This window comes from Coffea arabica, chromosome 6e (genome assembly GCF_036785885.1).
Source record: "Coffea arabica cultivar ET-39 chromosome 6e, Coffea Arabica ET-39 HiFi, whole genome shotgun sequence".
In the NCBI taxonomy this organism is placed as follows: domain Eukaryota; kingdom Viridiplantae; phylum Streptophyta; class Magnoliopsida; order Gentianales; family Rubiaceae; genus Coffea; species Coffea arabica.
The window spans coordinates 2416773-2429794 of NC_092321.1; the positions used below are offsets into that span (position 1 = coordinate 2416773).

The window sequence follows — 13022 nt, forward strand, 5'->3', positions numbered from 1 at the left end:
TATGAAAACTCGAATTCGGAATCTTTTACTTACATTTTTTTTTTCGAATCACCTAATCCATCATTTTCCCTTAGCCATATGACTACTCTTACCAAATAGTTTCTTCAGTTTTCCTTTCTTTTTGGTCAGCAAACGAGCGTACTTGGATAGGAGTCTATTGGAAATATTATTTGAAATAATTATTATAACATTTTTGTGATATGATGTATTTTAAAAAAATGCTTGTTGAAAAGATAAAAAAGGTGTATTAAAAATATATTTATAATGCAAGCAAAAATTTTTTATGCAAATTGTTATGTTGTTTTGTTTTTTAGTATTTTGTTCAATATCATGTACATCATCATTATATATATATATTTTTGACAAAAATCATTAGTTCTTGACGATGAAGGGACAATTCTGTGACTAACCAAAGTTAAGGGCCTTCATGTAAGGCCACCTGAGTTTGACTGCATCTCAAAATATCTTGCAACTTAAAAGAGCAGATATGGGCTCCCTAAACTTCATGAGCGCTCAAACTAAGCCTGGCCCAAATTGTTTGTTCTCTACTGACTCTTGGATCCACGAGACGGCATCCACACCGCTCATATTCGTCGGTTCCGTCTAATATAAACATACCGATGGTGTTGATGAATTTTCACTCTGTTCGTACGCAAGACTTGCTAGGGCTGACTCCGGAAATAGCAGTTGGGCGATTTTTACTGTTAGGTAATCTTCTCTTGATTCTGTTATTTACCTGCATAATTGTATAAAATTTTCGTCGGGAATTTTCATGTGGACTCGTGGCATAGTGTAATTCATGCGTGTTCTCCAATTTTCTGATTCTTTGTGCAATTTCTTTGATTATTTGCTGAACTATGGCTGTCACAGTTATAATTATGCGAGTATGGGTTGTTGTCAGATCTTGTTGAACACGCAAACGCACTAAATAGGGTAAATCTATTAGGTTTGGGATTGGAATCTCGTTAAGCAGTAGCTCCTAAAGATTTCTGTGCCGCTTATAGGATTATTAACTCTCTTCTTTACGTTGACAATTGAAGTTTGAGTCTCTTTGATGTGAATGAATCAGTACAGTATTTGCCTTAAATTTTTATACTCAATCGAATCTGGCATCTTTCTTGGTTTTGTTTTACATCTTCTGATTCTGGAATTGAAATTAAAGCTATGAATTTGGGTAGCTAGAAATGAAATATGCTCGAGTAATAACTCCGCTGACTAGCAAATTTAAGGGGTTTATGCATATTTTGGTGGCCTTGTCCATCAGGTAGAATGGGGGACGAAATTGGTTGAGGACTGGCCTTCCATGTTCTTTTTTGGTTGGTTTTATAGCTATGATTAGTGAATTACCAGTACTCAGAACAGAATTGGATGTTTTCCCTGGTGATAAATATCTTCGTTGCACTTGTCTCTTCTTATTATTGCTTTGGTTCCATCTCTTTTTGATTTCTACCATCATTATATCTGCCAAAGATAATATTGGGATGTAATAAGCATTGTGGTATCCCCAATACGAACTACTGAGGTACTAAACCAGACTTTTGGCACTGCTTAGCTTATAACTGTTGCGTGGTATTCGCTCACTAGTCTTGGTTGTGAGCTGACTGTCATGGTATTAGTTTTCTAGTTACTTATTCCTTTTCTTTTGAAGTTACCAAATAATTTCATTTTTTCCCCTGAAAGTGCAGTTGAAAATGCCTCGTTACGATGATCGATATGGGAATACCACTCGTCTCTATGTCGGTCACCTGTCTTCAAGGACTCGTTCTCGAGACTTGGAGCATCTCTTCAGCAGATATGGGAGGTATATATGTATATGTATTTTCATGTGTAGTTTAACTTGCCTTCCTACGGTTAAAGGTGTTGCTTCTTGCTAATTGTTGTGCCAAATGATGCTTCTGAGTAAGTGATTGCATACTTGGCTGTTATGTAGGATTATATCTGTCTGTCTAGCAAGCTCAATGTTTTATCAGTGTACTTGGACGATAACCACAAATGCCACCAACAATATTAACTTTCCATTGAAATTTAATATTGAAAAGTTAATAATAATAGATAACAGAAACTCGAATTCCGTGCTTTTCCTGTTAAAGTTTGAAGTTCAATTGTTGTTGAAAACTCTGAACTTCAATAGATGCGGAGTTGAAACCTGAAGATCGAAATCTTGGGGTTTCGTAAAGAATTTCACATCCTGGACACAGATTACCCTGAGGCTGGGACCTTTGCAGTGAAATTTTTAGTTGATGGTCGAATTAAGTTCCTCTTCTTTTTTTCTTCTTTTTCTTTTTCTTTTCAGATTTTCAAAACCTGTTCACTTAGACATTTTTACCTTTAAATTTTCCGGAAATGCACAAATGTGATAAGACCAGTGGTTAGTTAATCTAGCTTGTGGGATTAAGTCCTCCATTTGCATATGGGAGATTCGGTTACTTCCCAAGCATCTGTGTTGCTTGGTATCTCATACATCATATTATCTATGAAGGAACCTTGCATCCCCAGGTGCGTTTGAGATTAACTTGAATGATCTTGTTGAAGGTTACTCGACTTTTGCCTGGCCTGAAGGTCAAATGGTGAGTGGGTGGCCTTGGTGGAAATTCTTGCCGAGTGTTAGGAGACTTTGGAGATTCTTTCTGTTGTGTCTTTGCGTATTTTTATGGCATTGGCAACAATCTCAAAATGGTGTTTAGTTCGTCTTGAAGGACAAGTTTCATGCACTTCCAGTACTTAAGTAAGTAATGATGGCCTTACTGTTTCTGGCAACAATTTCCGCAGAGTACGAGACGTGGATATGAAGCAAGACTTTGCTTTTGTGGTATGCTTCTTCCATTTTTTGTTGTTACTTATATACATATGAAGATATTTGCTTTTCTGCTTAAAGCTCAAGTTCTCCAATTGCACAAATCTCTTCATTTTTGTTTCATCATTTTTGTTGCATAGGATTTTAGTGATCCAAGGGATGCTGATGATGCAATATATAGTTTAAACGGTCGAGAAGTTGATGGGCGGCGTATCATAGTCGAACTTGCAAAAGGAGTAAGTAGTCGCTGAAGAAGAAATACCTTTTTGGGGCCTTTCTTTATTAAGATTAGAGAGATATGGTTCCATGTCATATACCTACAAATTATCTCCAATTGCTAGATTGAATTCCTGCCATACAGTTCCAGGAGGCCTTTCTGAAGTTTTTTCAGTTATTTAGATGATAAACTGGTGTGACAAACCTAACCAAACTTTTCCTGGTTATGCTCAACTTGGGAATAGGTGCCGCGTGGTCCTGGTGGTGTTCGTGAATATCTTGGCAGAGGTCCTCCTCCTGGGTCTGGACGCTGCTTCAATTGTGGTCTTGATGGTCACTGGGCCAGAGATTGCAAAGCTGGCGACTGGAAGAACAAGTGTTATCGCTGTGGGGAAAGAGGTCATATAGAAAGAAACTGCAAGAATAGTCCTAAGAAGCTGAGGTACTTGTATTTGAACAGCTATGTCCGTTAAAAGTTATATGTCTCGTCTTATTTTGTAGCAGTTGTTTTTTGATTTTATTGGGTTTTGCTCACAATGATCAAGCAGAACTCCTTTTTGCTAGAAGAATTTGAAACACTCCCTATTTTAGATATTTGGTGTTTTTTCCAAGTGCCTGCAAGCTTAGCATAGTCCTTTGCATGTTTTAGATAAAGAGCCATCAGAAGACATTTATTAAGATTGTTAGTCTTGTTTATTGTCTTTGTTGAAGTTGATTGGCTTGTAGCATTTATAAGAGGAAAGAAGTAAAAGATGAGCTTATTGTTATTGTTTTATTGCATCATAGGGTTAAAATCCCTAATATTTGTGCAATATCAGTACATGCATGTGTATCTTCGTGTTGAGAGTATCCCTGTGATCACCGCAATATAGTGTGTTCTTGTGTACACTCTTTGGACTTTCTCCTATCCAATTTTCTCAATAATTTTCTGGTGTCGTTATATTGCTTTTCATCTAGTTGCTCATGCAATAATGTTGCTTTAGACGTGGTCGTAGTTATTCAAGATCACCAGTGAGATCACGAACTCCTCGCCGTGGCAAAGGTCGCAGTCCAAGCTATAGCCGCAGTCGCAGCTACAGGTTAGCCATGAGCTTAATCTTAGCATGTTGTTAATGTGATTCAAATGTCAACATTTTAGCACGAGCTCGGTTGCAAGTACCTCACTTTAGACTCGACTCATGGTCAACTCTACTGTGTTATATAGAATAGCTTTATCTGACTATTTTGTAACTAGTTTTGTGAATCAGATACATTGCAGTAAGATTAAAATTAGTAAGCTTTGGGTGCTCCATCAACCTTTCACTAGGCTCACTGTCTGATTTAGGCCTATGCTCAGGAAAGGCGAGAGAGGCGAGCTTAACCACTTTTAAGCACCAACCATCTTGTGACCAGCTCTTATGTGATTTCTGATTCATAAATCCTTGAGACTTCCACCCTCCTTGAATTGCTTGCTTGTTTGTCTTCTAATTCTGCATGTTACAAACATTGCTAGCATTCTGAAGTATTAGTTTCTAATTGAATCTTTGTATATATTGCCAGCCGGTCAAGATCACCTCCAGTTAGAGGGCGAGTTCTTGAGCGTGAGGATCGGAGATCTAGATCTCCATACAGTAGCCCTGATCTTAAGAAGGCTCCTTCCAGATCAAGGAAGCGTAGCTTAACACCTGATGAAGCCGATATGAGGGCTAGAGAGAGTCCTCTTATTGAGAAAGAGAGATTGGTGAACAAGCAAGATGAGAACAGTCAAAGCCCTATTGAAAGGAGCAAAAGCCCTGTGGGCTATGATAGGAGGTATGATAATAGCCCTGTTGAAGCAAATGGTCACAGCCGCAGCCCTAGCCTGAGGGATGAGAGGAGCCCTGTTGGTGATAATGATGAACAAAACAGTCCAAGAGGCAGCGAGTCACCATGAAAACTTGGCTTACCGAGTGTTTTCAGGTCAAGAATATGCATCAAGTGGGGTTGATCTGTGGCCTTTTTTCTAGTTTTGAGAATTTTTATGATATTGCATCATAATGTTACAGTAGATTGCATAGGTTTTGGCTTGAGGAGCAGGATTTGATTATATGTTACTGTTGTGTATTAGTGGTGGAGTGTAATAACTTGCTAGAAATGGGCTGCCTTGTTCTCTTACAGTGGTATGCAGCAGGTCTTATGTTTTATCTCGCTTTCTGTTAGCATGATATCCTCAGATTCCTCGCGAGCAGATATTTGTTGTTTCCGGGAAGATCCTGTACGAATATTGCAATCGGTGGACTATGCAAACTACCTGTGTAAAAACAATAGTGGCGTGGACCTGCAGCGTGAATCATTTCGATTCTGAAGTTCAGGACAGGAAAAAAATGGGAAGCTGGTTCTCTGGAAACTCGTATCATCTTCGTCGATTGAATCTGTGTCAAAGGAAACTGGAGAAGCGGTCGAACTCGAAGCTGGTGAAATGACCAATCTAAATGTGCCAGTACGGGTTTTACAAACTGGGCTTAGATTCGGGCACCGTTTGGAATGACGGAAAAGGAAAGATGCGCTCCTGGTGGAAAGTAAAGGAAAGAAAAAGTAAAGGTACATTCATGTCATTTGGATTAAATATGCAAGGAAAGGGACTAGTACTATTTTTTTTTTTTTGATATAACGGCATATATAGTCTAGTCTAACGAGGGCTGAATTATCATCAGATTAGATGGATGTACCACGCATCCGTATGAATTTAGAACAAATTTCATATAGAGGATGGAAGGTAAGTTTGAACCCTTAATTTTTCTCCTCACAATCAATGTGGTGGTCAACTCCTTTAGAGGGAGGAAATAATACTATTTGAAGAAGAAAAATGTAAATTGAGCAATGAAGGAAGTAGAGTGAAGTTACAGTATTACATACCTGTCATTTGGCGCTGCAACATTTTTTCCTTCCCATTCTCTATGTGACAAATTCCATGTCGCTAGTTTCTCGTAAATAAATCTCACAATCATCGCATTGTTCAGCAATACGGTCTGAGAAAATCAAACCTTAGGAAGCTTACAAGCATTCAAAAAAGAAGGGAAAAAAAGGGATACGAGCTGAATGCCAAAGCATCATTTTAATCTGTTGAAGATAGAGATGTTCGCGTAGATGGTATTAATTCGTCAATTTTTTGATAATTGTGCTTAATCTGTTGAACTAAATGGAATGGCCCTCGCAAGGTGCAGCTTTTTGGATGGAACTTTAACAATCTAAACCAGGCCCAAAGAAAGAGGATGTAATGACGCGGGCTCATTACATTGCCAACTTTGCAGCCCACTCATATCATTTTAAGGTCGATTTGTATCTAATGTTATCTAATAATAAGTGGTAATTTAAAGCAGGAGTGGCATCCAAAGACATGTCGCGCACTGGCATGGTGGCTCTCCCGTCTTTCAACGCCGTCCGGTCGGCGGACAATAAGCCACGCCTGAAGCCAGAAACTGAGACCCAGAAATTCATTAACCGCGGCCAGAAACCCGCCGAATCCATTGATATTTCTGCTACAAACAGCAGCAACCTCGGTCTCGGGCTCGGGTTCGGTAACAAAAAGAGAGAACCCCTCTGGCAATGTATCCAGAATTGCGGTGCTTGCTGCAAGCTCAATAAAGGTCCGACTTTCCCCTCCCCTGAGGAGATTTTTGATGACCCTTCCGACATTCAGGTCTCTTTTCTACTCTTGATATAATTAATGTTTTGCTCAAGTAGTTTGGCCATTTTTATAATTAATGAATTTGGCTAATTAGATGAGCTGTCTTTCAGCAATATAAGAGCTTGATAGGACCAGATGGCTGGTGCATACATTACGAGAAGACTACAAGAAAGTGTTCCATTTATGCCGGTGGGTTTGTATGAATTTTTCATTTGAGGGGCTTGATTTGATTTAGCTGCTTTTTCAGCAAAATACTCGTCTTGATTATTTTCTACAGACCGTCCTTACTTTTGTCGGGTGGAGCCTGATATTTTCCAGACATTATACGGAATTGACAAGAAAAAGTTCAATAAGGAGGCTTGCAGGTTTGTAACGACATCCCATTTCCTCTTGCTTTTATGGCTATGTACAAGTCCAATGACGATTGTGCAAGAGTTAAACCTTCTTCCTTTTTTTTTTTTAAATTTGGTCTCGATTTCAGTTGCTGCATAGACACAATTAAAGCTATATATGGATCAAAGTCGGAGGAGCTGAATAATTTCAAACATGCCATATGGGAGACGAGCTCATAGTGATCAGTTTGGTTAGGTGTGCCTGAATTTTTTAGATTACCCTTTCTCCGTTGTGAGAGGTTATTCGTGGTGTACCATAAAATGATGCCTTTCAGAGCTTCTGGTAGTTCTTAGTGCTGAAGTCTCAAGTATATGTTGTCTAGTTATGATTTCTCAGTGTTGCTGGGAACAGGTCAGACTGCTCATTCTTATATAACGAGTCCATGTCCATCAGTGATCAGTGTATTACTTGTTCCCTTTTTTGTAGATGTACGGCATGATATTTCCATCTAGGTCAAAGTTTAGTGTGCCCAAAAGGACGATATTCTGAAAGGATGGAGACGTAACTTATGGATGGTTATGGCAGAGACATGCCGCATGGGAGGTGGAATTTTTCATCCTCTGTACTTCATGATAAGCGGAAACTGTTTCGACTTGCTAGTGGGCTAGAGGTATGGTAAATGGAAAAAGCAACAGAAGTGCCGGCCGGAAAGAATCGAAAGACAATGTGTAGATAATGCCTGGAAGCAAGGATCAATCCCATGCATGTGTCTAGTTATGAGATTATTACTCTTTGAAGTTGCAGATGGAGGGTTTTCTGATATGAATCCTTTCTAATCCATATCTTATAAATATCATATTTGATGAATAATCACGTCAGGTTTCAATCTGACAATACCACTAATCTGCTTGCCCTCATGCTTGCTTTTTCCTAGCCCTAAACCTTGAACTTTTAAATTATAAAATTGAAATTTTACACACACACACACACGCACTAATTTTTCCGTAGTGTGAAATCTGCAAAGTAGCATTTGAAATTTTCACCAGAACATAAAGAATTTTGTAATAATACATTAAAATGTGTCCCCACGAAGAAAGCTATGAAAGTTGCGCAGCACAAGGGTGGCCGCGTACCATGCGGACCTTTTGTTTAATCAGTGATAGATATTTGATCGGTTGATCCCTTCTTTGGCTATACTGAAACATTTTTAGAAAAAATCATGAGATACTTTCACTTGTTACTCATTACAAGAGACTTCGAAATTTCACTTGGTTGAATAATGTGAAAGGTAACAAATTTTGAGTCCCCAACTTTTTCAGGTAAATCACTTGAAGGAAGATGTTGGCTACTTTCTATCTTGTCAACCTAAAAGTGCAAAAGAGAAAAGTTACTGAAACTTTTATCAACGCATAAATTCTGGAGATATTTAAGTCAATTACTACTTTTGCACTCATAATACAATACTGGGTGGTTCACTGCAGATGTGTAGCACTAGAACTTTCAAGCCAACATGAAATTGAGGCTCCCCTACTAGTCTTGCTGATTGGAATCTTGATATGTATGCTAACAACACTCATTATCAGTTAGTTGCCTTTTAAGGGCAATGAAATTGATCGCAGAGCTTCGGAGCTTTGTTGGACGGCCATACGAATCTCATACCGCTGCCTTTACCAACACCTTTAATACAGTGAATGCTCAAAGATTTATACAAGGGAATAGCATAAGATGCAGTTTCTATCCATTCACCGTTTCAGTCCCTTTCTCCATCAATTCAAGATACCGATTATATTCATAGCCCTTTTCACTTTAAACAGAACCCTTCATTTGTGTACTGAAACCGAATCTGATCATTTCCTTGAAATTTTTTTTTTTTAAAAAAAAATTTTTAATGCACGAACCCCTTTGTGATAGAATATGCTATAAATGACTGCACAGCCTCTACCATACCAAGGTCTGCGGGACTGGCACAGCCCTAATAACTGCTTGGAGATTGTATCTTCCACGTACAGAAGATGCACTTCTTAGATTATGTGCTAGATGAGCCTGAATCCAGTAATTGTGAGTATTATCATCTTAATTGGTTGGATAGCAGCGACAGCAGGGCTGGTCCCTATGGAGAGCCTCTTCACTATCAACTACAGGAATATGAATCAAAATTTCCGGTACACGAGGAAGCCGAGAATGGTTTTCTTACTGGATCCTGGTATTCTAACCATGAGGGCAATGACCAAATCCAGTTGCCTTGCAAAGGCAGGAGTGATTGGCTTGACGAGTATGAGTCCTACTATTTTGCTGGATGCTGGGACGTAGCCCTGCAAGACTACAAAAATACAGTCTATGAGCCATACAAGGACGGCCTGAAGAAAGCAGACAGCGCATACACAGATGGAGACGAAGATGGCGATTACCACAGTTCCAACGAAGACGTGAAGCAGGCTCTTAGTGATCATCAATGGCCCAGCTTGGATTTTGGGTTAGCTGTTGGGATCAGTGAATTTTATCAGGACCATAGCTGGAAAGACCCTCAACCTGTATACGATGATTGCTGGAGTGAAACGAAACTTTGGGAGAGTGTCTTTGATCATTGGCCTTGCCTCGTCCATCCAGAACGGGAAAGCCCAGCCGTGCCAAGTCATTACTAATTTCCTGTTTACCTTGTTCTTTGCTCACTGAACATGACATCTACTGTTTGTCTTTCATGTTGGGGGTTTCATGGGGTTGCTTTCCCAACTCCAGCTGCTATATTTTTGTGAACATCAATGGCATGTTGTTCTGACGAAATGTACTAGTAAAAAATAAATATATTGCTGCTCTCTGAAGAGAATATGGAGAGATTCTGCTTGACGCCTGCTGCTGTTTACAAGAAGTATATGTCTTCCATTCTTACTCAGCCGTAAACGGAAATCACTTGATTTACAGAGAGTGGTAATGGACGAGAGCAAGAGGTGATTTTATATATCGAATACACTGTATCAGTAGTCCAAAATTGATTTTATTCCCGCCGCCGTTGAATGCACTCAGATTTTCAGAAACAAATATACACGCCTACCGTCTTACTAGCTTCTTACCTGCAGCTAACAGTTCTGTACAAATCAAGATGATATTTCTCCAAAATGATACATTTACAAAGATGATTTCACAGATAACTGGAAAAATAATTAGCCTTTAATATTTATTTATATTACATGGCTAAGAGGACCAATACCCAATTCATCCTCAATTTCATCGCCCTCCTCAAACAGTTTGAGGAACCGAGCCTGCTCTTGCTGCTTCCTTCTCTTTTGCCAATACTTGTATGCAGCTACCATTGCAAGAATCGCTACCACTCCAACTGAAGCACTGATCAAAACTACAAGTACCCAGTGCATTCCCTTCTCCCTGTTATGTGCTGCAGAGGAATGTTCTGAAGCTGATACAACAAGCGTTACAATGAACGAAGTATCAGCCAAAACATAAGGTTGAATGAGAAATGGTCAGATTTTTTGGCAAATTTTTATGTTCAAACGCATCTAAGCATGCCGACGAATTATGCATTCCTTAGAGAAAACATAGCCTACAGCCTGAAAGACACATTTTACATCCTCAAATTAATATTCACTAGAGCAGCATATACGTCTAACACAGTCTTTACCTTGCAATGAAATGCCATCACAGATGATTATAACAAAATCCAAGAAACCCATCTAATGGAATTCCCTTCCATACTAAATTTATACTGCAGAACTAGTACGGTTATTCTCAGTGCTTTAACTATACAAGTCAAATACTAAATTGCAACTCACTCCATAACGAGTCATATCTTTTCCATGAAGAGGCTATCACAAACATTCCATAATGACCACTCCAAGTCCAAGATATCAATTTCTCCTTCCCACAACCTACATTATGACGGGACAAGGAGCTTGAATAGATTTCAAGGTCTCTTCTAACTTTAAAATGCACATATAAAATTTGAACTCTTTCAGAGAAAATAACAAACAAATTCATCTCTGTTGAAAAAACTTCAGAAATACGGCACAGATACTAGTCTAGGAAACTGCAGAAAATAAGGGAAGAGGAAACAAAATAAGATGCTTACCATTTCCAAGGGGAACGCATTCTGGGCACAAGAAAGTAGCATTGAATTCCTTCTCTTTCATATGAACATATTTACCGTCAGATCTTGTAAAATCAGAAGCACAGAACTCCCATTCATCAAATACGTCATTTGATGTAAAGCTGTCATGCTCATAAACCCCACACCGTTTGCATTTTTTCTCCGTAAGTTCTGTTAAAGGCTGATAACATCACAAGACAAGAAATGAACCATTTTGGGATTGCAATAAACTACGTGTAATAGGTGTAAAGTAAATGAGTCAACTATTGAAGGCAAAACAAAAATTCAGGAGGTCTACAACCAGATATAAGGATCTATAACTTAAAAATAAAATGTAGAAAACAAAAAGGAACGGTCTTCTTTGACTAAAAATTGCGCTCTTTGCAGGTGCACTAAAAACGTAAGACGTCCAGTTAGCAGGAGGACAAGGACAGATATTAATAATGTTGCTATTTTATGAATCCAAGGCACATTATGCCAACCACAACTACACTTTCAGAACTTAACAAGTCAACAAAACTCAGAGCCAAAAGTTGTCCTCAAAACTTGATCAGTTCTACAAAATTATAACTCGAGTCATCACAAACCTGCCAAGATTCCTCGCCTTTGAAGGAATATAAGACATTCTTTTTCTTGACATCAGGCAAAAATGTCTTGTTCTCTCCCTTACATTGGAAGTAAACAGTAGGTTCCTTGAGTAACTCATGGGTTTGGTATATCTCAATGGAATCAAGTGTAACGACTGCGCCTGCTATAAACTCTGCAAAGTAGAAACATTACCACATTATGCAGTGACAAAAAGTTTGCTGTGACCAGAAGCTATCATATCTGGCCAGAGAAAGCAGCACACTGTAGGCATTCTTAAACAAGGAATGAATGTAAATTACCATATTAAAAAATAATAATAAAGCAAAACATCCGATTAAGAGAGGAGTTCTTCTAAATCTTGTAATAACACTAACAAAAAGAGAGTTGATTAACGAAATTGAGTAATCCACCATAAACTGCAAAATGGCATCATCCCACAAAACAGAACACTTTCCTACCTTGTAACTAAGACCATCAACCAGCAAAATATTTACTAGAACTGCTTTTTATCATTCCTTTGCATGGCCATGAACTTTACTTTAATTACACGTTGTTTCAGGTATTCCTTAATTTTGAAATGATTTTAAATAGAAGCACCAAAAGCAATTGCATGGTATATACCTTTTAATGCATAAAACGAATAAAAAACATTCCTTCTAGCCGTAAATAAATATACAAATTTGCATCTCACCTCTGTCAGTAGTTAGTTGACAAATTAACAGGGAGAAGAATCAACTATTTTTTATAAGAATTCTACCACCCACTCATGATTCGTCAACCGATATAAAGTTGGTTCTGTAAAAAAGAACCCGATACATGCTGGCTTCATGGTGCAGTTTCCGGAGAGCAAAAAACCCGAGGTTTTAATCTGATGACTAAGCAAGTTTAGAAAGCTGAATCTTGTGAAGAAAAATACCTGGAAACCAAATCAGAAGAAATATAGAGCAAAGGAGGACGACGGTGAAATGAGCCCTAAAACGATTTAATCGAAGATGCATCTGCAAGAATTTCTCCTTTCCTGCTCACTAATTTTATCTTCGTCCTTCTGTAATCGCCTGATAAGGATTTCCGAAGAGCAAAATATCAAGGGTATAAATCAGCGTCAGCAGTACGCTTCTACTTCTAATCGGTCCGGTGACGAAGACGGAGGTGACAAGAGTTCAACGACGCCGTAGAGCAGAGGTTTCTGGAAGCTTGTTGATGAGAGATCAAGTCAAGACTCGAGAAGAGGAGGAGGAGGAAGGAGAGAGAGAACTTGAGACCGATTCGCGCCCCCGCAGGTTATTCAACGGTCGTTGGTTGGTTGGTTGGTTAGTTGGAGCATGGCGATTTTGTTGGATTTGCCCACC

General features: G+C 38.8%; 3 protein-coding genes across 7 annotated transcripts; 2 read left to right on the forward strand and 1 right to left on the reverse strand.

Moving 5' to 3' along the window:
- Positions 1-549: 549 nt before the first annotated feature.
- On the forward strand, positions 550-5172 carry LOC113694891 (serine/arginine-rich splicing factor RS2Z33). 3 transcript variants are annotated; one of them, XM_027213792.2, is made up of 7 exons: positions 550-708; positions 1686-1801; positions 2770-2809; positions 2935-3030; positions 3256-3452; positions 3994-4089; positions 4550-5172. In XM_027213792.2, exons 2-7 carry the CDS (start codon positions 1692-1694, stop codon positions 4920-4922), a joined length of 912 nt encoding a protein of 303 aa, XP_027069593.2. In that variant the 5' UTR covers positions 550-708; positions 1686-1691; the 3' UTR covers positions 4923-5172. The 3 variants fall into 3 exon arrangements, with proteins under 3 accessions (XP_027069593.2, XP_071910434.1, XP_071910433.1); XM_072054333.1 differs by having other exon boundaries at positions 572-708; positions 1681-1801; positions 4006-4089; XM_072054332.1 differs by having other exon boundaries at positions 573-708; positions 1681-1801.
- Positions 5173-6273: 1101 nt separating this feature from the next.
- On the forward strand, positions 6274-9833 carry LOC140003749 (uncharacterized). 2 transcript variants are annotated; one of them, XM_072054336.1, is made up of 5 exons: positions 6274-6668; positions 6767-6845; positions 6934-7021; positions 7138-7244; positions 7476-9833. In XM_072054336.1, the coding sequence occupies exons 1-4, from the start codon at positions 6366-6368 to the stop codon at positions 7226-7228; spliced, it is 561 nt and encodes a 186-aa protein (XP_071910437.1). In that variant the 5' UTR covers positions 6274-6365; the 3' UTR covers positions 7229-7244; positions 7476-9833. The 2 variants fall into 2 exon arrangements, with proteins under 2 accessions (XP_071910437.1, XP_071910436.1); XM_072054335.1 differs by having other exon boundaries at positions 6288-6668; positions 7138-9833.
- Positions 9834-9965: 132 nt separating this feature from the next.
- On the reverse strand, positions 9966-12994 carry LOC113694989 (uncharacterized). 2 transcript variants are annotated; one of them, XM_072054334.1, is made up of 5 exons: positions 12590-12994; positions 11673-11845; positions 11068-11266; positions 10772-10867; positions 9966-10398 (listed from the first exon to the last, which is right to left on the reverse strand). In XM_072054334.1, the coding sequence occupies exons 1-5, from the start codon at positions 12669-12671 to the stop codon at positions 10166-10168; spliced, it is 783 nt and encodes a 260-aa protein (XP_071910435.1). In that variant the 5' UTR covers positions 12672-12994; the 3' UTR covers positions 9966-10165. The 2 variants fall into 2 exon arrangements, with proteins under 2 accessions (XP_071910435.1, XP_027069734.2); XM_027213933.2 differs by lacking the exon at positions 10772-10867 and having other exon boundaries at positions 12590-12989.
- Positions 12995-13022: the final 28 nt, after the last annotated feature.

Excerpts from the sequence above, each read along its gene's own strand:
- LOC113694891 (XM_072054332.1), top strand. The coding sequence starts at position 621 with ATGGTGTTGATGAATTTTCACTCTGTTCGTACGCAAGACTTGCTAGGG. Across the intron at positions 1,802-2,769 it reads CTCTTCAGCAGATATGGGAG|AGTACGAGACGTGGATATGA; the intron begins GTATATATGTAT and ends CAATTTCCGCAG. Across the intron at positions 4,090-4,549 it reads AGCCGCAGTCGCAGCTACAG|CCGGTCAAGATCACCTCCAG; the intron begins GTTAGCCATGAG and ends ATATATTGCCAG.
- LOC140003749 (XM_072054336.1), top strand. The coding sequence starts at position 6,366 with ATGTCGCGCACTGGCATGGTGGCTCTCCCGTCTTTCAACGCCGTCCGG. Across the intron at positions 6,669-6,766 it reads ATGACCCTTCCGACATTCAG|CAATATAAGAGCTTGATAGG; the intron begins GTCTCTTTTCTA and ends GCTGTCTTTCAG. Across the intron at positions 6,846-6,933 it reads AAAGTGTTCCATTTATGCCG|ACCGTCCTTACTTTTGTCGG; the intron begins GTGGGTTTGTAT and ends TATTTTCTACAG.
- LOC113694989 (XM_072054334.1), bottom strand. The coding sequence starts at position 12,671 with ATGCATCTTCGATTAAATCGTTTTAGGGCTCATTTCACCGTCGTCCTC. Across the intron at positions 11,846-12,589 it reads TCTTCTGATTTGGTTTCCAG|AGTTTATAGCAGGCGCAGTC; the intron begins GTATTTTTCTTC and ends TCTACTTTGCAG. Across the intron at positions 11,267-11,672 it reads AAGGCGAGGAATCTTGGCAG|CCTTTAACAGAACTTACGGA; the intron begins GTTTGTGATGAC and ends TGATGTTATCAG.